We start from the raw sequence: 26,825 nt of genomic DNA, 5'->3' as shown, positions 1-26,825 counted from the left end.
GGAAGGGGGAGAGGGGCAAACTAGTGCACCCGGGCCTCCAGATGTCTTGGAGTGCTTTATAGCAGTAAAGGTATCAAACGTGATACCGTTCTTTAACTGTCCCTCCTCCATGGGAAAATCTGTGTAGAAAAAACACATCAATGTGAACACAAATGTCCTCCCATACTGGGGAGGATGTGGTTTGAGGAGTCCTCTGGCCTGAATGTGATTTCAATTGAGCATGTAATTTTTGGGTTGTCCAGTGGAGGGAGGAGGACTCTCTCCTTCTGTGCCTCTGTCTCCTGTTTGCCTGCAGCTTTACCAGGTCCCTCAACGCTTTACCAGTGTCCCTCACTCTTCCACACCCCACTGAGCAGCACGCTGTTAATGGAGTGGAAAATAGAATTTTCTATATGCACAGCCCATGCCTGTGGGTAGGCTGAGCCCTACTGACGCTTTGGAAACTGAACTGTGTGATTCCATTCCATCCATGTGTCTGTGGGTTGTGTTGGTAGCTTCTTGTAGGGGTAAGAGTGGAAGGAGGGGTGATCCTGTGGAGGAGCAATGGCTTGAAGATCTAGTATAACTCTGTTTTACTTTATTGCTACAAAATGGTTAAATCTATCCTCTAGAGGTAAATGAATCTATGATCTTTTAACCTTGGGAGATTCTGACTCCTAGAGCTGTGTCTGTAGTAGTTTGGAGCGTATTTGGGGCAGCAGTAAAAACTGTGGTGAGGTCAGTGTGTGTGGTTGTTTCCGGAGTACTGAGCAATAGTCCTTGAGGTGCTGCAGCATGTGCCGGTGTGAAGATGCACGTCTCTGTGGGGAGGTGCAGCACACGTGGTACCAGCAGAAGGGTTCTGTGTGCCTAAAATAGGGACAGGTTCTTGACTCTGCGGGGACGAGCAAGTGAGGTGAAGTTACTGCCAAGTTAGCCATTGCTGTCGGGTTTCATCTTTCTGTCCATGTAAGGATGTAATGGTGCCCTCTGATGGCTGGTGGTTGTGGGAACTGGTCTGCGTCAGCGCGTTAGGATGATCCAGTCAACTGCTTCCTACTGGTTGGGAGGGACTAACTGGTTGATTTATACCGCCTGCAGCACAGTCCCTCAGGAGTCGCCTGGGAAGGAACACTTCATTACCCAATAAATCGATTGAACCTTTAATATTTCTATTTAAGTATTTAATATTTCTGTTTAAGGAGCGGTCGCTAATAGTGAACTCAATCCTGTAATGTGAGGTGCAGTGCTGCACAAGGCACAGCATCTTTTGTTACAGTTCATCAGGTTACAGCTGTCTGGTCCCTTTTGTGAAAGACAGAAAGAGAGCAATTGGTCATCTTCTCCACTAATAAATTGCCCTTCTTTCTCCCTATCTGTATCTCACGTTGTCTTCTGGTAGCGTTAGAGAGGTGCACAAATGCTGAATGAACGCACAGTACTTTGAGACCTCTTGGGATGAGGTGCTGCATAGAAAACAACATGTTAATCCCTTTGGTTGGCTTTTGAATAATTGCCTCCAGTTGCTCTCTGGACTGCAAAACTCCTTCGGTTCATCTCGAAGGGAGCGATTTGCAGCCCATGCCTGTGGGTTGCGGAGTCGCTTCCCCCTCACAGGGTGAAGCCCCGCAAGGTGGGGTGGTCTGAGCAGGCGCCGTGCCACTACTGCTCTCACCCTGCCCTCCTCAGGCAGTTCTGCTGCCCTTGTTGGAACCTTTGAATGGGCACAAATTTCCAGTCCAGCAGAACTTCAGGAAGCTGGTTGTTGTTAGGATGGGATCGGAGAACAGTTTGCGTGGCTGGAAGCAGCAATGGGGATGGACACGAATGGGGAAGATCTTTCCTCTGTCGTGGCAGTGAGCTTGGAGGGAGCGTGAGGAAGCGTGGACCATGGGTTTGCAGAACATGGAGGCGAGCAAGCACAAGGAGAGGTCCTTTGCCACTTGTAAACTGGTGTGTGAGTGCCTGTCCTGCTCCTGGCTTGCTCCTTTCCCTGTCCCACCGGGCGGGGTGGTGCCTTCCTGCAACTGCTTCAGTATCAGTTGTAAAGTTGAAGTGCAGTTTGAGAAACGGAGTGATTCCTCTCCAGCCTTTTCTCCTCCCTCTGCTTCCTGTTCCTCAGCTCTGCCTTGTTTGCTCAAGTCAGGAAGGGGGAGGGTATGGGGGAAGTTAATCATTAAACTGTAATGTCTTCTCCTTAACTCCTTCACAACCTGGGGGCAGAGTGCTCCTGGCATTCCCAGACCCCTCCTTTTCTGCAGACTTGTAAAAGAAAACCAGTAAATCAGGCGAACTCACCTCTGTGCCGTTAGTACAAAGCAGTGGATTTCTGTCCGATGGTTCATTCAGCAGAGTGCTGAGCCGAGGAGGTGAATTTTGTGGCGAGATGGTTACATCTGCCCGTCCTGCAGCGAGGGCTGGGGGTGGAGGGTGGAAAAATGGTTTTGGTCCCCTCTGCAGGGCTGGAGGAGCCCAACACCCTCATGGGATTTTCACTTCCTGGTGGAGTTTGATTTCCCTTTGTCATTGGTGGGGAGAAGCAAAAACCACACCTTCTTGGATAGCACTGCTCTTGGAGGCTCTGTGCACAAAACCTCCAGTCCTAGGACCTGCCTGGTTGAAGGAATTGCAGCTCTTCAGCAGTTCCCTTGAGGTATGTGCCTTTCACTCTGGAATCTGCCAGATGTTCTTTTGCTTGAAAAGATTAAGTTCATTTCTGCCCAGCTGCAGAAAGTGTGTATCCCTTTGGAGAAACTGCTTCTGGGGTATTTTGGCCCCTGTAGGAAGATGCCTGTGGCTTAAATGATTTGGAGCATCTTTTTGGCTAAATGAAAGGTGTATAGAGTTAATTTAACACAGTATTTAATTTGCTAATGGCTGTATTCTGTTCTCTGAGGACAGGAGTGGTTTTTTTTTTTCTTTTGTGATGCTTTAGTTTGTGGAAGAGAGTGAATATAAAAGCAGCACCTTCTTCATCTTGTAATGCAATAATACTGTCCTCCATCTGACCCTTTAATATCTTTTCTTGAAGGATTGCTAAGTGCATTGGCTGGTGTGGTCTGCTGTGCTCAGGAAGTGGCTTTGAGCTGGCAGGTGCCTGCCCTTTTAGAGCCAGCAGGCAGCCATTAGGGCAAGCGGTTGCTCGGTTGCTATTCTGGTGCCACCTGATAACTTCAGCTCCTTGTGACCCTGGTGGAGGATGCTGCAGGATGGCTGCACTCAGACTGAGCCTTCACACCCCAAACCTGAGTATCAAGGTCCTGTTGTGTGCGGAAGGAGAAAGACAAATCTTGCTAACTGAAGACACTTGGGCTTGCATGGAGGGGAGGGAGATCCGGGGGGTTTCTGAGAGCCTTCTCTCCTAATTCTGTCAAAGTTGCATTACTGTTGTCTGGCTGAATTCCACATCTCCAAAGGGACCTGCCAGGTATGTCCTCATGCTCTTATAATGGAGAGCGCTGATGTCCCTAGTGAACCAGCTCCTCTCTAATAGCCTTAAAGAGGTGTGCACTAGAGCTTGCTGCCCCAGCAGAAAGCTGGGCACCCGGCCAGTGAGGCTTTCTTTAGAAAGTGAGTACAGTGTAGACCTGCAGTCACTCGCTGGAGTTTCCCCCACCAGGGACTGCAGTGGGCTCCACAGGGTGGGTTCACAGGACAGAAGGTCCAACAAGTCGGGATTTGCCTGTGAGTCATCGCGGAGGAGTGCAGGGTTGGGAATGGGCAGAGGATAGTTTGTAGGGAGAAATCCGGAATGGTGGGAATGCCTTTTCATGCCCTGTCTCTGAGGGAGAGCATTTTTCCTGCTTTAAGATTTCTGAGAGGTGCTAACTGTGTGACGTGGGTTCCTCTGCCTGGCATGAGTGACAGTGTTTCTAGCTGGTGGAAGTTTTTCTTCTCTTCAGGAATTTGTGAGCAGTCTCCACCCAGCAAGTTGAGAATTGTTTCCAGGAGAAGAAATGGCGTTTACCTGGCAGCGTCTGGAAACTAGTTAACTGTTTGTGTGATGTACTGAGAGGGATTTTTGTTAGGAAAACTGAAACACATAGTCCTGCTGCACGGATAGACTAAATTGAAAGTTTCATGCTTCTTCCACTACCATAGACTCTGGAGAAAACCCCTCCCGAGACCTTGTTTCCTGCAGAAAGCAGTGCCTGCGGCCACACTAAATGACTCTGTGATGATGTGGGGCCTGTAATTAGTCTGTGTCAATATGCTGTTGCAAGTAGATCCCTGGGCAGGTTTCTCCTAGGTTGCTCTTCTGCAGGGTGCACTGAGACTACAGGTCCCTGTTGTTGGGCAGTTTTCCAGTTAAGACAAAAATCTGAGACTGACACAGTTTTTCTGGCTGCTTTGTTACCTCTTGGTGTTTGTACTAGCAGTTTGATTAACCCGTTCAGTCCTGGGCTGCAGTAATGTTTTTCAGGGCATTTAGTAGATCACCCTAGATGAAAAGTCTTCCCAAAGACCGTCTGATACAGATATCCTGAATGAGATGAAATAGAAAAAGCTGTAGTCCAGGATTTTACCATTTTGGTGGTTTTATTTATTTATTTATTTATTTATTTATTTTTCCACTTTCCTGCAGACGCCTTACTGGCAGACCTGGAATCTACCACCTCACATATCTCCAAACGACCGGTGTTTCTAACAGAAGAAACACCTTACTCCTATCCAACTGGAAACCACACGTACCAGGAGATTGCTGTGCCACCTCCAGTGCCGCCACCACCTTCCAATGAGGCCCTGAATGGCACTGTGATTGACCCCTTAGATCAGTGGCAACCCAACGTATCCAGATACATCCACCAGCAAGTAAGTGTATGTGGGTGGATGGGGAGGCTGCACGCTTTTTTTGTTGGTGCAGTGTCTCTCAGGGAAGTAGATGAGGGGAGGGAAGAGCAAGAAGTGAGGATGAGTTTGGCTGTGAACAGAGTGGGGAAATGGGAGGAAGTGGTGGTGTGTAGAAGAACTAACTGGTTGGAGCAAACGGCAGAAAGGATTTGAAACTCATCGTCATTGTTCCAATGAAATGGTAGTGTGATGAGATTAGTGTTAGTCATCTGTCTTGTAGCCTGTGGAAAGCAGACTGGGGGTTTCCAGTACAGATCTGCGACTCATAGGCAAATCTGAAGGAAGTGGAGAACAGTTGTTCCTGGTGTAGCTCATCTGATAGAGGCTGGTTGGCTATATAGCAGATTTTTTTTCTTTGCTTCTGGTGGGCTTTGTGCTGTCGTATCCACGTATGGGGTTGCAGTGCAGTAGTGTACATACTTGTTTTATATTTTCTGTTTCCAATGCAAATCTCCTTTCCACAGCCTCAGTCCCAGTCTCCTATATACAGCTCTTGTGCCAAAAGCTCCAGTGCCTCTGTTCCTAGAGACGGGCTCAGCTCTCCTTCTCCCCGTGCCAGTGAAGAGGAACACGTCTACAGGTATCTTGTCCCTGTTAAGAGATAAGCCTAACTCACAGCTTGAGCCTGCTGTGGCTCAAGCTGCTTTCTATAACTGGAAACAAACACTGCTCCCTGTGTATGTTATGTTGCCTTGTGTTGGTTTTGGTTACCTCTTTGTAAGAGGCACTGTAACTTTCGTACTCACTTCAAACATTGACCTGGCCCTTTGGTTTGCTCAGCTGCAGAAGAGGTTAAGGATCCATCAGATAGAACAGGATCTGGATTGTGGGTATGATCCAGAGACAAGTGACAAATCCCCCTGTTAAACACCCCAAAAGTTTTTCAGAGGTGGGTGGCCTTTGGGTCAGTTATCCCAGGGAACTCCGTTACCTGTGGCCTAGCATTGACTTGAATTTTCAAGTGAATTAGAAGTTAAAACTTTCATCTCAGTAGCTGATAGATAACTAGTTTATACTCACAAAGGCAGCTGCTCTTACACTGAGAGGTTGGAGTAGCAGCCTGTATGTAGGACGGACCTTTCTGCTGACATGGAGGTGAGTGAGGAAGAGGCTGTCAGAACTTCATCTCTGATGGCCCTGTACAGTGCACTCTGTCCTGGGAGCCTTCTTACAGTGTGGAGAGACTGGTGTTTCTCTGGTGTCGGGTTCTAACCATGCCCAGCTCTTTCTGCTGAGCAGGAAGTTGCTTTCAGCCAGAACAAATTCTGGGTAGAGGCAGGCATATTCAGACATGGCCCAATGGAGACAGTAATTGCAATTTTTTCAGATGGCTGCATGCAATTAGTACAAAATGGAGGTAATTCCAGCCATAAGTCCTCCTGTACAAGGGTCTGGCATGGCTTGGTTCTGATGTGAATTGTAGCTTGTGTGCTTGGGTTGGGGAAAAAGTATGCCCTCCTCAGGTTGTATATGTGGATTTTTTTTTTTTCTCCAATCTGAAGAGAAAGATAATAACTGCCCTTATGGAATTTCATAATTGTCACTGTTGTTATAGATGTCAGAGTCCTAAAGCTTGTTACTTATTAACTTTCTGAGCATAATATGGTAGTGTGTGCAAGACAGAACTTCCCATTTTGGATTTGGAAAGTACCTCCATTTGTAAAACTAGGAGAAAATAATTTCCCTGCCATTGACGATGGGAAGACTGTTATTACCATGTAATTACTATAAAAATCACTGCATTGGTGCTAAGTTTAGCTTTGAAACAGTTTGTGGTTGTGTGTGGTAAATGGGATCACCCCTATAGGGTAAGGAATAATTACAACCAGTGTTTTATACACACCTGTGCACAGGTAAACTTCTTTAAAGGCTTGTGTATTTAACACAGTAGAAAGTAGTTTCAAATTACTCTCTTAGAAATTGATTAAAGTTCCCCAAATTAAAGGTTTGAGGACTTGGAGAGACCTTGAGCACTGCAGAGGCTGCCACATAACCTGCTGCTTTTGACTTTTTGTTGATAGATTGAGGTTTGTACTTTGCCTCTTTCTCCAGTATGTGCTGGCCTTGCATTCCCTTGCTTCAGGGGGAAGTTTTTGCCGCTTGGTGTGATGTCAGCAGAAACAAGTCATTTTCCTGTATGCAAGCTAATGGTTCTGCTGCTGGTCTGTGCGTCTTGGATCTACAGATGGTTAACTCTTTGCTACAGGGCTGTGCATCACACAGCCCTGAAACCTGAGGCCCTGTCCATCAGTGCTGTTTCTTTGTAATTGAGAACTGAAGATGTGGGCTAAGCAGCGGCTGCGTTGTAGTCATTTCACAAAGCACACATCTTCTTTCCTCCAGAGCTAAAAGCATCAGCTTGAAAAGAATACAGTACATGTGTAAACTTTGTGAACTTAATGTAGGTTTCCCTCTGTCCTTCTGCAGTATCGTGATGTAGAAGTTTCACACTTCCCTTTTATCTTTAGTTTCCCGAACAAGCAGAAGTCTGCAGAGCCATCTCCCACAATGACCAGCTCCTCTCTGGGCAGCAACCTCTCAGAACTGGACAGACTTCTTCTGGAACTCAATGCTGTTCAACATAATCCCACCAGTGGCTTCCCAGCAGGTAAGGAATAGCAAGACATTTGGTATGAGTGGATAGTTTCATTCTCAAAATAGTAGCCTACTTCTTCTTTCCAACATCCTTCCTGAGGGAGACCCCTCCAACCCCCGATCAAAGATTCATTTAGTACGGATGGGATCTCTCGAGGTCTGTGGTGCAGCACCCTGCTCAAAGCTGGGCCAGCCTCAAGATTGGCTCTAACTAAAGTTTCAAAGTTAGATTAGGTTGCTCAGGCCCTTGCACTGTTAAGTTCTGGATATCCTTGAAGATGGATGTCCCACAAAGTTTCTGGGCAATTTGTTGCTCTTGTCTGTGGTTAGCATGTACGTATGGACCTTGGGGTCTGAATGACTCTTTTCTGCTTCCCTTTTCTCAAGATGAAGCCAGCAGAACCCCATCGCTGCCCAGCATGACTGGACCTCACTATGTTATCCCAGAGAGTAGCAGCTCTGTGGGAGGAAAGGCTGCACCCCCTACAAAAGAAAAGCCAAAACGAAATGGTGCACGTGGGATTGAAGATGTGCGTCCCAGCGTGGAGAGCCTGCTGGATGAGCTGGAGAGCTCTGTGCCAAGTCCAGTGTGAGTAGCGTTTCAGCAGTGGCTGGCTTGGACGCGGTGAGACAGGCTCTTGTGGGAATAGTGGCTGTAGTGCAGGGCCAGATGTTGCAGGAGGGCGACAGACAGAATATGGGCTTTGTCTAAAGGGTTGGAAATCAAGGAGGAGCATGAATATGCTGGCACTCTTATCTACTCCTGGATGAAAAAAATAAGTGTCATTTTACGAGAGGTGGATTGTTCAAACTCACATTTATAGCTGATCACAAATACCCACTGTCTGACAAAATGAACGTTTGGTCATTGTCCATTTCTTAATGGATGGTGTGTGTCTGTGTACACGCTTATGTTAGACTTGACAGAGAGACAGGGTCTGCATGTGGTGAGAAAGCTGGGTCTGGGGGAGGGCTGGCCAGGATGGGCAGTGCTGATGAAACTTGTCATGCTGTGCTTGCTTGGGGGAGCAGTGAGACTTTCAGTCTAGGAGTGCTCTCCCAGGCTTAATTGCACTCTGTTTTTTAAACTTCATTTCCTTTTTCTTGTCAGCCCTGCAATCACTGTGAGCCAAGGTGAGGTGAGCAGCCCCCAGCGGGTCACTGCCAGTCAGCAGCAGACCCGTATATCTGCTTCTTCAGCTACACGAGAACTGGATGAGCTGATGGCATCTCTCTCTGACTTTAAGGTACCCTATCGTGACAACTTAATACTTCATCTTGTCCCTCCCCACCACCAAACTCTCTTGCCCGTTAGCCACATTTGCTGACCTTGTTTGGTCTCCAGAACGTCCTCTTGCTCTGAGAAACTTCCTGTGGTGGTATTTCTGCTTTCTGAGTACTGCTGTACGTGTTCTTGACTGCTATAAATTCTCATCAGTGGCAGGGTAAGGCAGTTCTGGGGTCTGTTTTTTCCTTCGGTTCTGCAGTCTGTCTGTTTGCCAGAGATAATTAGCTTAGTTACTGCTCCGTACAGGGTGAATTATTTTGCTGTGCTACAACTTAACAAGAAGTAAGGGAGCGCGGGACACCAGTCTGCTTACTGACAGACACCAGACTCTTCTTTGGGATGACCCTCCTCTTTAGAGTGTATTTTTACCCTGATGTGCTTTCCCTGAGGAGGATCTTCCAGGCATGTGGTATGAGCACTGAAGCCTTTGCATCAGACAGCTGGAGACTTCAAAAGTTTCCATCTTAAAACAATATCTCTTATTCACCTCAAACTGGGATTAAAGTCTGAGCTTCTTGTGGAGGCAGAGGATGGCAAATACTATTCAGAATCTTGTTTGGAAATCAAACTATTGTATTGGAAAAGAACTGCTACTTCAGTCACAAGTAGCACATAAAAATCCCATAATAGGATAAGCTCAGGAGTAACTTGCCCATCATCATCTTGATATGTGAAGCATTTGGCATATGTACTTGGATAACTTGTTCTTTATTCATATAGGTATGCAGATGATTAACTGTGGAGCTTAGTTTCATGAGACTTCATTTACCCATAATCATAGCAAAATGAAAAATATTTTTCTCTTCTTCCTTTATACTTTCAGCTGCTTTGCTTATAGCCTCACTGAATTATTCACTTGAATTTGTTTAGAGAGAGGTGGAGAAAGCAAATATCTAATATATTCTCCTTGTTGTCATGGTTGGGTTTGCCTTTCTCACATACACCTGCCAGGTCTGCTTTCTAATCCTAAGGGAAGTCCCTAACTCTCTGGTTTTCCCTCATAGGGAAGGTTCTGCTGATGCTTGGTCGGTCTTGTCTGTGCTGAACTCCATCTCATCCTGCCATGACTTTAGGGGGGCAGCCAGAGCTGAAGAATGTTTTGTGAGGAGAGGTAGACAGGACATTAGATGACAGTTTTGCTGTTTGTTGTTCTCTCTGTGCCACCGTTCATGTGAACGTTTTTGATGTGTGCTGTGGTTTTCATGGAGGTCATTACAATACCTGGAGTTTTGACCAAGTGTGTGAGTTCAGAACCCAGCAGTGACACGCTCTGTGGGACTGTACTCGCCTTGCGCTCCCTGGAATTAAATTCAGTCTGCTGTTTCTGGCACTTGTACTTCATTTTGTGAGAATCTAGGAGTTACTCACCGTTTTCTCTAGACTTACTGTAGTGTGTATTTAGTCAATTGCAAACATTGACACCTTAGCGTTGCCTTTTTTCCTCCATATTAGGTCCTAGCGTAGAGTGCAGGATATCCACAAGTGTCTGTTCAATCTGGTTGAAAAACTGCACTGTTGTGAGGCTGGAGATAGTTCCCACCTGTGCTGCTGGCATACCCTGCCTTGCTCCTTCCACATGCTGTGGGAGCTTTGAGTGCTATGGCTTCCTGCCCTTGCTGCTTTTATCAGGGCTCAGAAAACAAGCTCAGGGTGTGGTCGCTGCCACCAGCCGTTGCTCCTAGGTGAGCTCTTGGCAACTGAGAACGACCTTGCCCAGCACAGGTTTTCCTTGCGAGACACAAGGAGGAGACATTTTTAAGCGTGGGTGTTCAGTTGCTTTGCAGTCTTGACAAAAGGCCTTAGAATCTTTGTGCAACTCCAGTAAAACCTGCATGACAGACTAGCTGCTGTCTGTAATACTGCCCCCCTTCCTGGCTTAGTCTCTGGTTGAGCTCTGAAAGCAAACTGAAATGCAGCAAGATTTTAAGATTTGGGCTTTATAAATGCAGCATTACTACTTTTGCAAAACATTGAGCTCATCTGCATCTAAACGTTCTTCCTGAAGCACAAACAACATGGTTTCTGTGATCACTTTCCTTTTGTTAATATTGTCATTGACTGTTTTTAACTGTTACTTTCATTTTTCCTGTCCTCCAGGTTGCTTCATTTTCCCTTCAGTCCTTTTTGATTGTTTTTATCTCCTCTGTGCCAACTAATGGTGTTAGCTTGTCTGTAAAAATGTATTTCTAGTCTGTACCAGTGGCAAGATGTGAGAGAGAGAAGTGGAGTCTTTGCAGACGTGAAAGATGAAAGGCTACCATTCAAGTACCAGACCTGTGTGTGGTTGCAAGAAATAGGACAGAAAAACTAAGGATGATGTGTATTTAGTTGGTATTTGGTACAACTAGAAGTTGCAGTAGATGGGGATGGGAGGAATGGAGGCACCGATGTTTAATTTCCTTCATACCCCAGAGTAAGACTGATACATTACCCTTTTATCATCTTTTGCTTGCTTTAATGAGTTGCTCATTCTTTTTACTTACAGAATCCATTTGATTTTGGTTATCTAGCTCATCAGTCAATGGGCACTGAGATCACTCGATGCACTTGTTTTTTTCAGCCTCTGCCATTTCTGTGTAATACGATGCCTGCTTACTGCATAGCTAGATGCTTGTATTTAACTGTTGTATTATTGTTGAGTGTTTAGCCATTGCTCTTGTTTTGGAGCTAGTATGTTTCTAATATGCTCAAAATACTTACTTTTGAGCAAAATGTTAGTCTTGCCTTGAAAATGACTGACTGAATTTTAGGAAGTCTGGAAACTAAGCATGAACCACAGCATAAAACCCAGTTACTTTTACAGGTGCATCCACCTTAGGCAAAATACAGAGGGAGGGCAATATTGGGGAATTCTCTCATTTTAACTATGAATGTGCTTATTAGGCCTTTTTGTCTCTGCTGTGACTGTGGGTCTTGCTGTGCTACTCGAGGGGAGGAGCAATCTGTAATGAATTGTGGTCCTCTTGCTCTTTCCTTTCTGAGCACGGTCTCCCTGTAGCACGTGTTGTGACTTCACAAATGTGTGTGTGCGTGCCAGCTCCTGGTCCCTCGAATGACAGCAACTTAGGTCAGCTGAAGGTACACGTCTCTTCCATCTACTGGCAGATTTTGTGCATGTTCTGGTCAATTTTATCTTTTTATTCATGATAATTATCTCAGAAAGGTAAGTAAAGACTGAGATACCATACATGGACTTAGGAAGTTACGTGCCATGCTACCTTGAAGCATAAGCATCTAACTTCTTGAGGCTTCTTTGAAAAATATGACTAAGAATCAGAGCAGGTCTTGATAGCTCTTGGATTTGGAAATCCTTTGTGGATATGTTTTTAAAACTGAGAGGGCTCAGCATTGGTCTTAGGTTGACCTGCTGTGTGAACTTGACCAAACTACTGTTCTGATTTTCCTGTTTTAAGAAGGGGTAATGCCATTTTGTTTCCTAGAGTTTGGCCCCACTGAAAATGGGGAAAGGAGGACCCATGATCTCTTGTTTTCAAGAGACCCTGTAAGTCAAGGAGAACCAAAACCTCTGTATCAGTTGCCCTTGTTAGAGTGCATTTTTGGATCAAAATTAATACTGATTTTATTACAATGTAAATGTGGAGTCTTTGGCCTAAGGGGAAGCGGCTAATCTAGCTACCTAAGCAGTGCTTACAAGGGCATGGAGTGACTGACAGACTCATATAGATTCAGTATGTGCCATGTCCAAGGTGAGATTAGTGATGTGAATAGAACAAAGCCCGTGTCATCTGTTCTTGCTGTGAATGCCCTGAAGCTTTGTTTTCATTGCCATGAACTCAGCCAACTGGAGCATTTTATTAGTGTACCAAGAAGAAAATGTCATGCTTTGTTCTATTCATTGATTGCTTTTTTTCAGCTTTGAAGTGTAAAATTTACACATGCGACTCTGAGTAAGTTGTTAACGTGACCCTTACTCACAGTCTAGACATTCCTGGGTTTCGTATCTGGCTTCCCAGCGGCTGCTGCATGCCCCCATCACAGCTGCAGGTGAACACATGGCTATCACTTAGAAGGCATAGGAAAAGAATTTCGTCTCAGATAATCTCATGTGAAGATCAGCACAAGGCCATACTGGTTCTGCTTTTTGATATCCCATTTTCCTTCTTTACTCTTGGAAGTAAGGTTTTGGAACAACATGGCTCTTTGATTTGGAGGTCATGATTGCTATAATGCTTAATTCTTTGCCTTTTTTTTTTCTTCTCCTTATGTCTGTCTTTATCTTTTTCTCTCCTTATTCCTTCTGTCTCCTTTTTGCAGACTAGTTCCACTATGTCTCTGATTTCTGAACCCTCCCTAGAACTGGTTCCCAGTTCAGCAAATGCGGACTCCAGCAACACTCCTCACAGTTTAACAGTGCTATCCCCTTCCAAACACCCTTCTGCAAGTCACAGTGGGGACCTGACAGTGCCAACATCTGCCCCCTCAGGAGTCCTCAGCATTGAGGAAGGCCATAACGCTGTAGTTCTGCCTACTTCAGGGCATTCTGCCACTCCTCCACGCATACCCCATTTGCCACAAATCGTCCCTGTGCCCCCACCACGGGTCTCTTCTGGTTATGCTACTCGTGGGCAGCAGATGACCTCTGCAGGCTTGGTTCAACTGAGCAAAAAGCCTGGCTCTTCTAGAAATGCTTCCCAGGCTGTGCCGGCTTCCAGTGTGGAGCTTCTGTGTAGATCTGCTAATGTGGAGGCACAAGGCCTAGAGTATGATTTGGCAAAAGAGACCAAGAAGAAGGAGCCAAGAACTGATCCCAAAATCTCAAGTGTACCAATTTCAGACGTTTTAAATGGTCAAGGGAAGGGGCAGATACCTAAAGAGCTGGATCAACAGGGAGCATCCAGGGACAGTTCAGCCCTTTCTTCCCAGGGCAGAAGTGCAGAAACAGCTTTAGATGAGCTGTGGGCCCTGGAGCTGTCTGCACACGTGCCAGAGGTACATGCAAAGAATGACAGTGTTTTGAATCCTGTGTGTGAACCTTCTGTTGTGGCCCTGGATCGGTGGGATGTCTTCCCAGACACTAAAAAACAGTTGGGTTTTGTAGTGGAGCATGGACAGGAGCTAAAAGCTGAAGTACCATGTGAAACCAAGGTAGATGCCTGTCCTGATCTGGTCAAGAAGAGGCAGGGCAGAGAGAGAACTCCCAGGAAAGCAGGTACTGCTCACATGAGCAAAGCCAGAGGAGACGAGGAAAATGAGCAGTTCAGAAGCTCTGCAGTTGCTTCGGAGTCTCCTGAAAACATTTGGAAAGCTGAATGGGATCTGCCATGTGTCTCCAAACCACCCACTGAGAGGATTTCTGCATCAGGCCAGGCAGGCACTGGATGAATGTAGGAGTAGGACAAGTCCTAGCTAGGACTGTTCTGACAGTGCACTAACATTTTGTGTGTGGTGTGAGTGTGCTCACCCACACTAACAGCATGCAGCTCTGAGCAATGTTACTGACAGCTGCATGTCACGGAGGTTTGAAATCTTCCGCTTTATCTTGTGGTCTCTTCTGCATGTTGGTCAGCAGCACAGAACGTGGCAGTTCATAGGGACTTCCCTGTGAAATGGACATTTATTCCCTAACTGGGGTAAGACTTAGTCCACAGAGGCCTTTGAAAAATGAAAGGGATGTTCCTGACTTGGGATGGCAGCTCCTCTGCTCTGCTCGCCTTTTTAGGTCTCATTACTGGAGCTGTTAGTGTTCCTTCCAGTGCTGGAAGTACACTTTGTGCACCAGACATCTCTGACCAAGAGTCCTATGCCTGTAAAGGGCAAACACAGAGAGGCTGCTCTGTGTCCTTGTGATGCCGAGGTTTCTTAAGTGCTCAGTGGAGTGGTCATGCTGCACCTCCTATCTTGGCTTCCTGCTGGTTAATCTTTCCCTTCCTTTTCTAGATAGTTATTTTTGGCTGCTGTGATTATCCTTACGGGGTTTTTCCTCTCACTGAGTCACTGTTCTAGGCTGTGCCAAGAGGAATTTTGGCATTGTGGAATAAATGTCATCACTCTTCCTGCTCACAATTGACATTAAGGCTTGAATTTGTGCTGTTGCATCTTGGGGCTTGCTCTGACATTGCTCTTCTCTGCTGATACTATTACCTTTGTCATTTAGATTAAATCTTTAATCAAGAGGACAAAAGAGACTGCGAATGTGCATCCAATGTATCGTGACCTCTCTCCAAGGCGTAAACTAGGTCCTGCCATATTTCACAAGACTGAGTCCCAAGATCGCTTGATTGAAGAGCTGGAGGACAGACTGGGCATCGCTAAACAGGAACAGGAAGAATGGAAAAGCCAGGATGACTGGCTGACAGAGGGGGTCATTATCACTGCCAGACCCCAGGGGGAAGAGCAGAATGGTGTACAGCAAGTAGAGAAGGTAGAAAGGAGGGGCGTGTGCTGGGGAATTCCAGCATGTCCCTCTGTTCAGACAGCATTGTGTGGGAAGTGCAGATTGAGTTTCTGAGTGTCCTAAGCAATGTGAAATGAAGAACTAGCTCTACTCACCCTTGTCTGGCCTGAAAAAGGAACCGACATTCAGGTCCTAGTTCTTGATGTTTAAGAGTTGGAATGGGATCTGAGGGTGCTGGTGATGGTATCTGTTTGGGCAGCCTTCTGCTATCACATGTCAAATGTCCACGTAGGGATTATTTTTAAAACCATGCCTGCCATAGAGGTGTGCTTTGTTTTCCCCAATACTGCACCTGTGCAGGAAGTTCTGGGTGTAAGACTGCGCTCTTCCTTGAAATACACAGGGAAACACATTTCCTAGTTCCCTTCTCTTTCTTGCTGCTTTATCTCCTTAGATAAACATGTTATCCCCCATAGATAACAACCAGCATTCCTGTTGCAGGAAGTGCTTGTTGGTTCCTCTTTGGATTTATTCACCTTTCTTCTTCGTGTCTTTCTAGGTGGTTTTTCCTCCAGAATCCCCGCTCCCTCCAAGGAGGACAGTCTCTGTTCCAGCCTCTCCCCCGCTCCAGCCTTCCAAAGAAGCTGCAAAGGCAGCCCCTGCTATCGCTGCTCCCGCTTCTGTCTCTGGCTCTGCACCTCTCCTCCCAGTCCCACCTCAGCCTTCCCATGTGCCAGCTACCCCAGCTCCAAGCCCAGTCTCCTCCTCTTCCTTCAGCTTGGGTCCCCAGCCTCTCTTCCAGTGGGAAACTTCTGATGATGATTATCATGAGCTTTCTGTTGTGGGCACCCCTCCTTCTGAAGATCCTAGGCATTCCTGTTCTCCCCAGACCTGGACCCCTAGCACCAAGACAGTTGTTTCTGTTGGCTGTCAGACTGAAGATGATGCTTTCTTCCCACAGATGCAGGCAGGCTTCTCTCTTCTGGTTTGTTTTTTTAGCAGCGTTTTCCAGTTTAACTACTGCTCCCAACTTGATAGCTCAGTGGATGTAATGTTCAGGTAGAGGCTGGTACTGAACTGGTAGATAGGAGAGAGGACTTGCTGGCAATACCTAATCCCAGCTGTGCCTGTCTAGCACTGCAATAATGTGCTGGGGTGCGTGTGGTTCCTGTCTGCCCTGATGGTGAGTTTGTGCAGCAGGGACTCTGTTTCCCTCTGAGATGAAGAAGGTAGCTCTGAAACATGGGCTGCAACTCTCCCCGTCACAATCTCTCTTGGAGTGTGGGGTGTAAAAGATGACGAAGTCTTGATACTGGAAGGAGCAAATCAGCAGTTGTTCCTGTGTTTGCCCATTTAGGCAGGTGTCCACAGTGCGAGTGGATTTTGGGGATGCGATGGTATAATCAAGAGCTGTGTTCCGCATCACCTGTCAGGGAAGGGCTGCAGCTCCAGGGTGGTGGGAAGTCTTAATGTACTTGAGCAGTGCAGTGGTGTGCAATGTTATGTGTATGGGTAGCTCTCAAGTAGTGAGCAAGGAAGCACCTCTGCATCTCGAACTGTCGTACTTTTCAGGTGACCTCTGCTCCTCCCCTCGTCCGCAGTGCCAATCTGCTGGCTGCTCCTGCACTCCTGGGCCCCCCCACTCCTGAGAAGGCAGGACCTCCTTTCTGTTTCCTCAGCATGGTGTGCTCTTCTGGTCAACAAGTGTGCTGCAGATGCTTCTGGGATCCTCTCCTAGAGCTCTCAGTGCTGTTAATGTAGATGATAGCCTGTAGTGCATGGTTTGCTGCTCATAGAGCTCCTAACTGAACTTGAGTGATGGCAGATCTCATGGGCGAAGGGCGGGAATGCGAAGGGCTTTTGCATGATGAATTTATGTGGGTGCTGTGCTGAGTGTCCCCTGTAAACAGCGGGCATTGTGTGCAGGAGGTGGAAACCAGCCTCTTTCAGGTGGGGACTCATCTGTGAGCTGTCGAGAAGGCTGGATCCACCAGGCCAGGTAGAAATTGGAGTGTGCACAGGTGGTTGTGTCTGCAGTGAGGTCAGCTGTGGCTTGCAGGAGTGTGTGGTCCCTACAGACGAGGGTGAAGTGCTCTGTTGCTACGTGTTGAATTCATCTCACCTCCTTTCTCTCCAGATGACATTCATCATTTGTGTGTGGCATGTTTGCCTGCCGTGCCTGGTGGCCACAAGCCCCTGGTCAGTGAGAGAGAATATGATTCTCTGAACATGCTGCAGCCCTTTTTCCCCCTGCTGTGCTGTGCAGGAAGTGCAGGCATTGTCCTGGGACTCTGCCTGGCTCTGTATACAAAGGTCTGTTGTCTCCCTCTATGAGAAGTCTCCTTGCAATGGTGTGCTTTGGAGACCTTCACTGTAACCGTTTGGCAGCAAATAACTGCTCTGTGGTGGAGGGCTTGTTTTAGGCTCAGGACACTGGGGTGTGATGGGACTGCTCTGTGCAGCCAGACTAGGAAAGGTTGCAAATTATGGGATGGCTGGGAGGAGAGAGGAGGGGAAAAGCTGTGTGTTAGGCTCCGTTGAGAGTCATACCTCATGCAAGGCAAGGCTGATGAGGAGTGCATGTATGTGTGTAAGGCAGCTAAAATTATACATCATGAGAATTTTTATACAAACAAGTAGAAACCAGGGCTTGTCATTGAGTAAACTAGTGGACTACAAGTACAACCAGCTGCAGGACAGGGAGTGGAGCTCCTCCTGTGGCTGGAAGGGCAGGTTCTGCCAAGGCTGTGAAGCACTTCAGTGTGTCCCTGCTCCCTGGGCTGTGCTAGCAGCAGGCTGGTAGGTTGTTCACAGATGTAGATTTTATGTCCGTTTTAATCTATCCTCTTAGTAGGAGAAAACGTGCTCCAGACCAACATCTCAGGGAGGGACTTCTTTTGGTCTCTCCAAACCTGATAGTAGCTATTGCAGTGCAAAGTCAGCTAAAATAATCTGTATTTCATTATTGCAGTTTGCCTGCAAAGGAGGCTTTGGCCAAAGAGAACTTACACTTTGTTTATAAGTTATGAACCTAAGTTAAACATTTCTCCCTCTCCTCTGGGAAGCCTTTCCACCCTGCGTGTACTGTGGTGGTGTGAGTTTCAGAAACGGCCTCTGAGACAAGTATCTTAATCCCTTTTCCCCCACCTGAGCATTTCCAGCGGTCCGACAATAGACGTGGCAGTCTGTCCCTTGCGGTCCTGTCTGCTGGGGCTCTGCTGTGGATGTACTGCCCTCTCTGTAGGTAAACAGCAGGCAACTTGAAGGGAGATTTATTTCCTTCTTGCTTCCACTTGCTTAGCTCAGGCGTGGGAGGAGAGCCACCTGATGGGGGCAAAGGAGACTTGGTAAAAAGATCTGCAGAAGGTGGTGCAAAGGACAGGAGAGGAAGGGAGAAGATATTCTAGCCAAAAGGGAGGTGAGATGGGAAGAGGAGAGGGATCTCTATCAGAGACAACTGAGAGCAAGCAACAGCATAGAAAGAGAGAGGTCAAGGGGAAGGGGCCCTCTGGATGGCATCTCTGCTTTGTCAGCTTGCCAGGAACTGATGAGGTAAAGGGAGATTTTTGGCAGAGGCTTAGAGAGCACTGTACTGACTGCTTAGGGTCTGCTGGTGACTTCTGCTGTATCCACAGTGGAGGAAAATCAAATCCTCAGTTCACAGCTCTGCTGTTATATGTCCCATGGGCAGAATACATGTGTGTACTTGATCCTAGCTCTCAGTGGCTTCTGCAGAGAGCGTAGCTGTCTCCTAGCAATCTCCTGTCCGTCTCTACAGAGGAGCCACTGGCAGCAACAGCCTGCATTTATCTTGTAAGCAAGCAGCACTTGCCTTACAGTCTTTGTTTTCTCTTCCCTGCAGTTCATGGCACAAGGGAAAGCTGGGAGCAGCTCCCCTCCATCCACAGCCTCCAAGCCTGGCAGTCAGCTGGACACCATGCTGGGAAGTCTCCAGTCTGACCTGAACAAACTGGGTGTAGCTACAGTTGCCAAAGGTGTCTGTGGAGCCTGCAAGAAGCCTATTGCAGGACAGGTGAGTTGAAGGTGCTGTCTCATTGCTGAATCTTGGGCTGCAGCTGGGAGTAACGGGGAGGGCTGTTTCGTGAGGCTGAAGAGACTGGAGATGCTGGAGAAACTGAAGTACTCTATTTATCCACTGGCTAGGTACGCTGTAAGCTCCTCCAGTGACCTCTACCCTGCCCTTGAGGGACTGCCCTCTCCTGAGATGATAGGTAATTCAGTTTTCATGCTACCCCAGTCCAGGGCTCACTTGAGTAGTAGAACTTATCATTCTTTCTGACCTCCAGCTGGTATCTTGTCTTGTGGTCTAGAGGAGAGGTAGATGGAGTTGTCCTTCATAATTTGTCTTCCCAACAGGTAGTTACAGCCATGGGGAAAACCTGGCACCCTGAGCACTTCGTCTGCACTCACTGCCAGGAGGAGATCGGGTCACGGAACTTCTTTGAGCGGGATGGTCAGCCCTACTGCGAGAAGGACTATCACAACCTCTTCTCCCCTCGCTGCTACTACTGCAACGGGCCGATCCTTGATGTGAGTTCCCTGGGGGTGTTTAAGGGCGCTGGCAAGGTGCTGCAGGCCTGGGTGTTAAAAACTCCACTTCACCCATGTGTCCTGGGTGGACGATTGTGTTCGGGGACTTCTATTTCTCCTTTACCCTGGCTCTGAAAGGGAAACAGCTTGGCCCAGTCAAATTCTTACACTAGTGAGAGGAGTCAGTCCCTCTTACCTTCACTGAAGTTCCTTCAGAACCCCACATCGTTCCATCATTCCGGTAATGATTTCTCGGCATTTGTCTATTGGTAGCTTGTAGTAACAGGCACCAGTGCTAGTCCTGAGAGCGGACGAGGCCTGTATAAGGGAGGAAGCAGTGCGTAAGATCCTTTTAGGGTAAAAAATAGTGTGCAGTGGGAAAGCCTGAATCAGCCAGAGGTGGGGGAGAATTGACTCAGCTCTCTAAAGGACAGTCTATTTTAATGCACACTCTTGTCAGTACCAACATTAATGTGTTCTTCCCCCCACCCAGCCCCCCCCTTACCTCCAAGCTGAAGCCATCATTTACATGACTTGCACTTTATCTTCTGAACAGAAAGTGGTGACGGCCTTGGACAGGACATGGCACCCTGAACACTTCTTCTGTGCCCAGTGTGGAGCTTTCTTCGGACCTGAAGGTATTGCTGGTTTATGCAGTCTCCTGCCTGAACTGCAGACATGTAAAGCAGAGCTGCTCTTAGGGGACAGCATGAGGGATGACAGGGGAACTACTGAAGACAGAAGTTCCAAGGTCTATAGCTGTTTATAGGGGAAGGATGCTAGCAGTAATCTTTCCTCCCTGGAGAGGAAGGGTCTGCGTGTGCATGTGTGTGCACAGGACAGGAAGGGCAGCAGAATGAGGAACAGCTACCTGCTGTGTGTGTTAGCGGGAGAAGGATGATCCTACCCACACTGGGTACCCCGCAGAGCTTGGCTGGCCGTCAGTAAAGATCAGGAGCTGATGCTCTTTGCCTCTCTTCTCCTTCGGCAGGATTTCATGAGAAGGATGGCAAAGCCTATTGCCGCAAGGACTACTTTGACATGTTTGCTCCCAAGTGTGGAGGCTGTGCCCGGGCTATCCTGGAAAACTACATCTCTGCCTTGAACACCCTGTGGCACCCTGAATGCTTTGTCTGTCGGGTAAGAAAACCAAGGTCCTCTGCTGCTGCTGCTCTATGACCCCTCTCATTTCTACCCTGCAGGCATCTGGTCCCTTATCAGGAAAAGGCGTCTGTGGGGTAGTGAAGGGCAGCCAGCCCCACAAGATAAAAACATGTCAGCAACCAAACACCTTCTTGCTCCTCTGCCTGTTTACATTAAACTTTCTAGCTGCTTTGCTCTTTCTGTTCCCAGCTGCAATTATGGGCTTCTGCAGCAGCTCACAGATAAACAGAGACATTTTCTGTGACCTTTAAATAATTATAAGCTAAGCTTCTCTCTAAGCACTTGCCTCAGCAATCAGATTTTGAGGATCTTCCTCCCATGCTCCATCTGACAATGTAAACTAATGAGACTGACCTTGTTCAGACAAACATGCAAGTCAGTGAAATAGTGGCAGGCTCCATACAACAGGCATAATAAACAGGAATACAGCAGATTAAATGCTTGGCACTCTTTCAGAGAGCCTTGCAAATATTAACTCTTACAAGCCCCAAGAGATGAGCAAAATCAGCCTGTGTTTCCTAGGCAGGCAGAGACCAGAACAAGCAGCAGAACCACAAGCTGCTGATTTCCTGGTATGATGCTCAGAGCAGACTGTCATCGTGCTGTTGGGACTGCCTGCCCAGAACTATCTGTGCCTCCCAGAGTGGTGTGCAGAGAGAGGAGGCAGAAGGCAGCAGTCCTGACTCTGTGGGGCTGGGGAGGGCTGTGCCTTTTTGTGCAGAGATTGAGACTTCTGTCAAGCAGTTCTACTTTCCTTTCCCCCTGCTGCCACACTGCCTGTATTAGTGGGGCCAATACCGATGTCTTCCAGGACACAAGATGGGATTCTCTTCCTGTTTTTGCTGAAGCAGAGCAGACTTTTCAGCTGTCCTGCTGACTGAGGAGGAGACTGTATTGAACTAATTGTCAGCATTGGAAAAGTTTGGGACTTGCTGCAGGCAAACTGCATTTGTCCCAGTATTGAGAGTGTTTAACTATCCGTGGCTCTGCATGCTGTTTGCTGGACTCCTGTGTACGTGTTGGGGTCCAGCTGTGTATGATGCTGTGTGTCCTCCCTGGGGAAGAGGAGGATGTTGGGGCTGAGCAAAAGCAGGATTCTGGAAATCTGGCTTCTCCTCTGAGCTTTGCTGCCGATCTGTTTGGTAAATTTGGCAGTATCCTCGACCCTCCCCTGCACCCTGCTGCCTCAGTTTCCCTCTCGTACAAGGAGGGGAGTCTTCCCAGTCTTGTGGGGTGCTTCTGTTGCAGGTTCTGAAGTGTAGCATCCCCCACCTGACACTGAGGGGGGTGAGGAACTCTGGATGCTAATAAGCACATAACTGGTGTATCCTCCTCGTCTATTCAAAATCATCAGTGCTGTGGAACAAACAGTTTCTCCCAGCAGCGATGTGCGTGTGCTTGGTGGGGATGTTTCAGGATGGACAATGTGTACCTGCGAAATGCCAGCCATTCTGGAGAGATGACTTGTAAAGATTAATTGTGCCTCCTTTTTCTCAGCTGGAACCAGTCCCATGTTCATCAGAATTCTGCTGCATGAAAGTCTGTGTTGGTCCCTGCTTCTGCATGCCATTGTGGGGAAGCTGGAGTGAGATTAAAAATCAATAAAAAAAAAAAGGGAAAGCTGTTGCAGTGTTTCCCATCTCAGGGGAAGGAGTGTTTGTTCTCCTTTCTCTTGGCTGGATGCATCTGGTAGCTCATCTATAGTATTTTCTTTGTAGAAGTGAAACCAGCTGGGGGAAGGAGCATGGTTAATTCCCTTGTTTGTGGCTGTGTCTGTCCATCTATCAGCCTTTCCTTGGAAACTCTTCTTGATGGACAGAGTTTGGCTCTTTGGACAGGAGGACGATGCTGAAAGGCAGCAGTTCACCCTGCTCACGCTACAGCTAGGCTGTGCCACAGAGCAGAGGTGGCTTGTGGAACTGCCCACATCCCCAGCTCGTGTTATACAATCTGTCCCCTTCTGCTTTGTCCTCCTGCAGGAATGTTTCACACCATTCATCAATGGCAGCTTCTTTGAGCACGATGGGCAGCCCTACTGTGAGGTGCATTACCACGAGCGTCGCGGCTCGCTCTGCTCCGGTTGCCAGAAGCCTATCACAGGACGCTGCATCACTGCTATGGGCAAGAAATTTCACCCCGAACACTTTGTCTGTGCCTTCTGCCTCAAGCAGCTCAACAAAGGAACCTTCAAGGAACAGAATGACAAGCCCTACTGCCAGAACTGCTTTCTCAAGCTCTTCTGTTAGAGGATCATAGATGGGCGCTAAGCATCTTTCTGCCACCCCCTTGGCAGTTCTGTCTCTCTGAACATTACTGTGATTTAGAAACCTTACCAGGCAGGGGAGGAGGGTGGGGTGGGGTGGGAATGCTTTCTGCTGCTATGGAGAGGCAGTAGATCCAGAGACGGACCATTAAACTGGAAATGCCCTTGCTGTGTCTCAGTAGAGAGAGGCCGAGTCCCCTCATTACAGTGTGCATGTCTGTGTGTGACTGATGCTGAGCTTAGCTCAGGGGCTCCAACAGGGAGGTTTTACCCAGCCCCTTCCTGGCAGGAGGAGCCTTTGCCAGTGGTTTCAGTGTCAGCTCCCTGAGCGAATTGTGACACTTGCAGACAACGCGGCCCTCTGCTTTGACACCCCTTTCTCAGGCTTTTGTCTGCACGCCTGCACTCTGAGCAATAGCACAGCGAGGGCACCCTGTGATCTCAGTGCCACCCTGGCTCTGCTCACTAGAGCCACGTGGCGTGTGTGACTTACTGAGATCAGAGCGGCAGCGCAGGCAGCCAAGAACCCTGCAAGGGTCTCTCCAGTTCCATTACACTGTAAGGAGACAATACCACTTACTTTTTTTTCTTTTTTTTTTTTTTTTTTTTTTAAGAGGAATCAAGATATTACTCTGTGGGGGTGATTTTTTTTCCCTAGTTTGTTATTCCCTGCCTTTTCTCAACACACTGGAGCAGGAGGTGGAGTAAGCCCCGACCATCCCTCAGCACTGATGTGCGCTCCTGTGGGTGATGTCCTATGCCAGGCACCTCTGTCAGCACCCAGGTCTGCTCAGGGCATCTGCTGCTTCTGGGAGAGAGGAAGAGGCATCGCAGGTGCAGGAAGAGCAGGTGCAGAGAGGTTAGAACACAGCCTTTTCATCCATCCCTGTCATGAGTGAGTGTGGTGTGCGTTTGTCTGGCCTGAAACTCCCCCATCTATCGGGGCCTGAAACTGTCACAAGAGCAGGGAGAAGTGGAGGGGTTTAAGAAGCCAGGAAAAAAAAAAAGATCCAAACTTTATATCCTTTCTTCTTCCTCTCTTTGCTAATGAGACCTGTCAGCCCTTGGTATTTCCCTTTTCTGTGCTCTTGTTAAACATGTTCTACTGAGAGATGCTAGAGCAATAACCTTTTATATTGACTGTTACTGGTGTAACGAGTCCCTTGAGTCAGGTGTGTGTGACACACGTGGGGTTTTACTATCAAAGTGAATACTGTATCCTGTCTTTGATAAGAACTGTAGATTTCTACACTGATTTTGAATTCATATCTAATTTACTTTTAATCCTCTTATACAGAAATTGGTTTTGAAGTGATTTTAAGGAAGCAACTTTTATATCAAGCTGTGCTGTTCTAGGCAGTATGCCAGTTGTGCTGGTTTACTGCATCTGTAACCTCAACGCTTTGTTAAGCCTAACTAACATTCAATATTTTCTTTTTATTGTGGGTTGGGAGGGGCTGGAATCTATAGGGAAGGGAATGTGACTTTTTTTTTTCCTAGCACAGGCAGGTGAACTGTGAATAGCTTTTTTTTTTTTTTTGGCCTTTTTTTCCCCCCTCCTCGGGGTCACCTAAAAGTGTGTTTTTTGGTTTTTATTGTAACCTGTAAACTGCTGTATTTGAATCACCTGCCGTTATCCCAAAGCCCAGCTTCCAGGATGTTATAGTGAGTCTTAATATGATGCTGCAGGGGGGAAGAGCTTAGACCTTTACCCTTGGTTTCTCCTCTTCAGCCACCTGAAGCCAGAGCAGGGCTAATTGGGGAAGGGATTCCTTTTCTCCTGTGGAAGAAAGGTCTTGTGACCAAGGAAGAAGAAATTGGGAGCGACAGACTCTGTTCCTGACTAGCTGTGTAACTTTGGGCCAGTCACTAAACCTTACTGTGCCTCAGTTTCCCCATCTGTAAAATGGGGGGCAGTTTAGCCAGGATTTGTGAGGTTATTGTGAGGCTTAGTTCACGTTTGCTGAAGCACTTTTAGGTCCCTGGCTGGAAGGCGCTATGGAAGGCGAAATAATTACATTGAGATACCTGATGGTGTTCTGTGGTAACAGCCGAAGCAGCCTAGGCAGCAGTGTTTGGAATTACTTCTCCAGAGTGCTACAGCAATATCCCCGTTGACACTTGGTTGTGCTTTTCAGCTTACCAGGTGCATTAGGGGTCTGGGGGCAACTGTGTCAGAAACCAGCCTGACCTTAGGCTGGAATCCATGGCTTGCTGTCCCACCTAACCTTGTCGCAGTGCTTCGCTGCCCTGGTTGGGTCACTGAAACTTTTTTTTTCACCAGTTTCCCGTGCAAATGAAACCTCAGTTTGTGGTTGTGAGACCGAAAGGAGCTGTGGAAGCACTAGAGCTAAAGCTGCGTCAGCTGGGCTGAGCGCAGCTCTTGGAGAGTTTGAGGGGCGAGAAACCTTATGCATTTGTCTTTTCATCTTTGAGATTGATTTGACTTAAACTGGACATTTCTAAGCTGCATGTGTTTATCTCGCTGAAAAGGTCAACTTCATTTGGCCCCGCTAAGAGGACGAAAAGCTGTTGTCGGGAGTGCTGGAGAGGGGCGAGAAGATGCTTCTGGCACTACCGCTTGTTGTGTGACACCTGCAAACTGTGTAATCCTGTGCCTCAGTTTCCCTGTCCGGGGACTCTTTAACCTACCTCACCGCTAGTTGAGGCTTAAGTAAGTGTCGCTTCTGGCACGCGTGGAAAACCCTGGGTGCAGGGTGCTGCGGAGGGGTGCTGGTGGTGCGCAGCGCCGAAGGGGAGGCTTGTCTGTCGTTAGTGCTAAACGGAGACGGTTGAACACTTGCCTCCTGAGTGAGATGTTGAGTGTGTTCTGGATTTACCTGGTTGCTGATGTGCTGGGATGCTACACAGATGCTACTCTGCCAAATAATGAGTTTTGGTGGCTGCTGCCACTGTGGATGGCCAAAATGCCTGTTGTTTGATTTCAGATGCAGTCACGGTGCTGCGAGCGGCCCGGGAGGGTGGCGCGTGAGGAGACGGGGTGCGAGGGCTGGGGATGGTGCGGAGGCACGTCCCAAGGGGGGTGGGGTGGGGTGTCCCCGGAGGCTACTCCTGGGGAGGTTTTGTCTTTGAAGGCCTCAGCTCTGTGTGCAGCCCCCCCTTCCCCAGGGGAAGGTCTTTCACACCACGTCCGGGCTGGGCTGGGGGATGCTCCTCTGGGTCGACAGTTATTTGATATCTTTCTCCCTTGTAAACTTCTAACTCCGCTTTTTTTTTTTTCCATTTAAAATTCTTGCAGTTACGCTAATAAAATTTTTACCATTACTCTCACGTGTGTGTTGCGATTGTTTTCTAGCCCTTAAGTTTGTGCGAAACCCGAAACAACGCGGGTCCCTGCTGAGGGGCCGCTGCGGTGCGGGGTGCTTCCAGGGAAGCGCTCCTCCGGCCGACAGGGGGCGGCCTGCGCCGCGCGCCTTCCTGCGCCACCCGCGCCTTCCGCCGGCGCCAGGCACGCTGCCCAATGTGAACGGTGGTCCGCCCTGATTGACGGGTGGTGGGCAGCCAATGGGATGATCTGGGGTAGATCAGCGGCTTGCTGCGATTGGGCATCAGCCGCGGTATAAAAGGAGGTGGGCCCGCCCTCCGGCCTTTCTTTCCCGGAGCCCTCGTGGAGGTGGGTGCGCGGCGCGGTGGCTCCTGTGGGGCCGGCAGGGCCGGGGCGGGACCGTACCCGGACCGTACCCGGGGTCTTGGGCCGCGGTCGGACTGTCGGGTGGGGAGCGCGGAGCCGCAGGGAGGAGGCGGGGGGAGGGAATGGA

The 26,825-nt window shown here is 48.1% G+C and overlaps 1 protein-coding gene across 3 annotated transcripts in view; it reads left to right on the top strand.

Moving 5' to 3' along the window:
* The window catches only part of PXN (paxillin), a 46,591-nt gene extending 20,260 nt beyond the window's left edge, over positions 1–26,331 (top strand). Inside the window, exons 2-15 of one of the 3 annotated variants that reach the window (XM_054844359.1) lie at positions 4,565–4,791; positions 5,295–5,410; positions 7,299–7,438; positions 7,813–8,014; positions 8,537–8,672; positions 12,989–14,041; positions 14,829–15,095; positions 15,628–16,035; positions 16,641–16,721; positions 18,931–19,101; positions 19,446–19,619; positions 20,176–20,257; positions 20,611–20,759; positions 22,763–26,331. In XM_054844359.1, coding sequence (XP_054700334.1) covers positions 4,565–4,791; positions 5,295–5,410; positions 7,299–7,438; positions 7,813–8,014; positions 8,537–8,672; positions 12,989–14,041; positions 14,829–15,095; positions 15,628–16,035; positions 16,641–16,721; positions 18,931–19,101; positions 19,446–19,619; positions 20,176–20,257; positions 20,611–20,759; positions 22,763–23,029 — 3,473 coding nt within the window. In that variant the 3' untranslated portion in view covers positions 23,030–26,331. Of the gene's footprint in view, positions 1–4,564; positions 4,792–5,294; positions 5,411–7,298; positions 7,439–7,812; positions 8,015–8,536; positions 8,673–12,988; positions 14,042–14,828; positions 15,096–15,627; positions 16,036–16,640; positions 16,722–18,930; positions 19,102–19,232; positions 19,301–19,445; positions 19,620–20,175; positions 20,258–20,610; positions 20,760–22,762 lie in introns of those variants that run through there. The other 2 variants (XM_054844360.1, XM_054844361.1) reach the window with 2 other exon arrangements.
* Positions 26,332–26,825: the final 494 nt, after the last annotated feature.

The sequence above is a fragment of the Grus americana genome, chromosome 16, assembly GCF_028858705.1.
Source record: "Grus americana isolate bGruAme1 chromosome 16, bGruAme1.mat, whole genome shotgun sequence".
Taxonomy (NCBI): domain Eukaryota; kingdom Metazoa; phylum Chordata; class Aves; order Gruiformes; family Gruidae; genus Grus; species Grus americana.
Note: the sequence above shows the minus strand (reverse complement) of the source record. Positions and strands in the feature narration are given on the sequence as shown.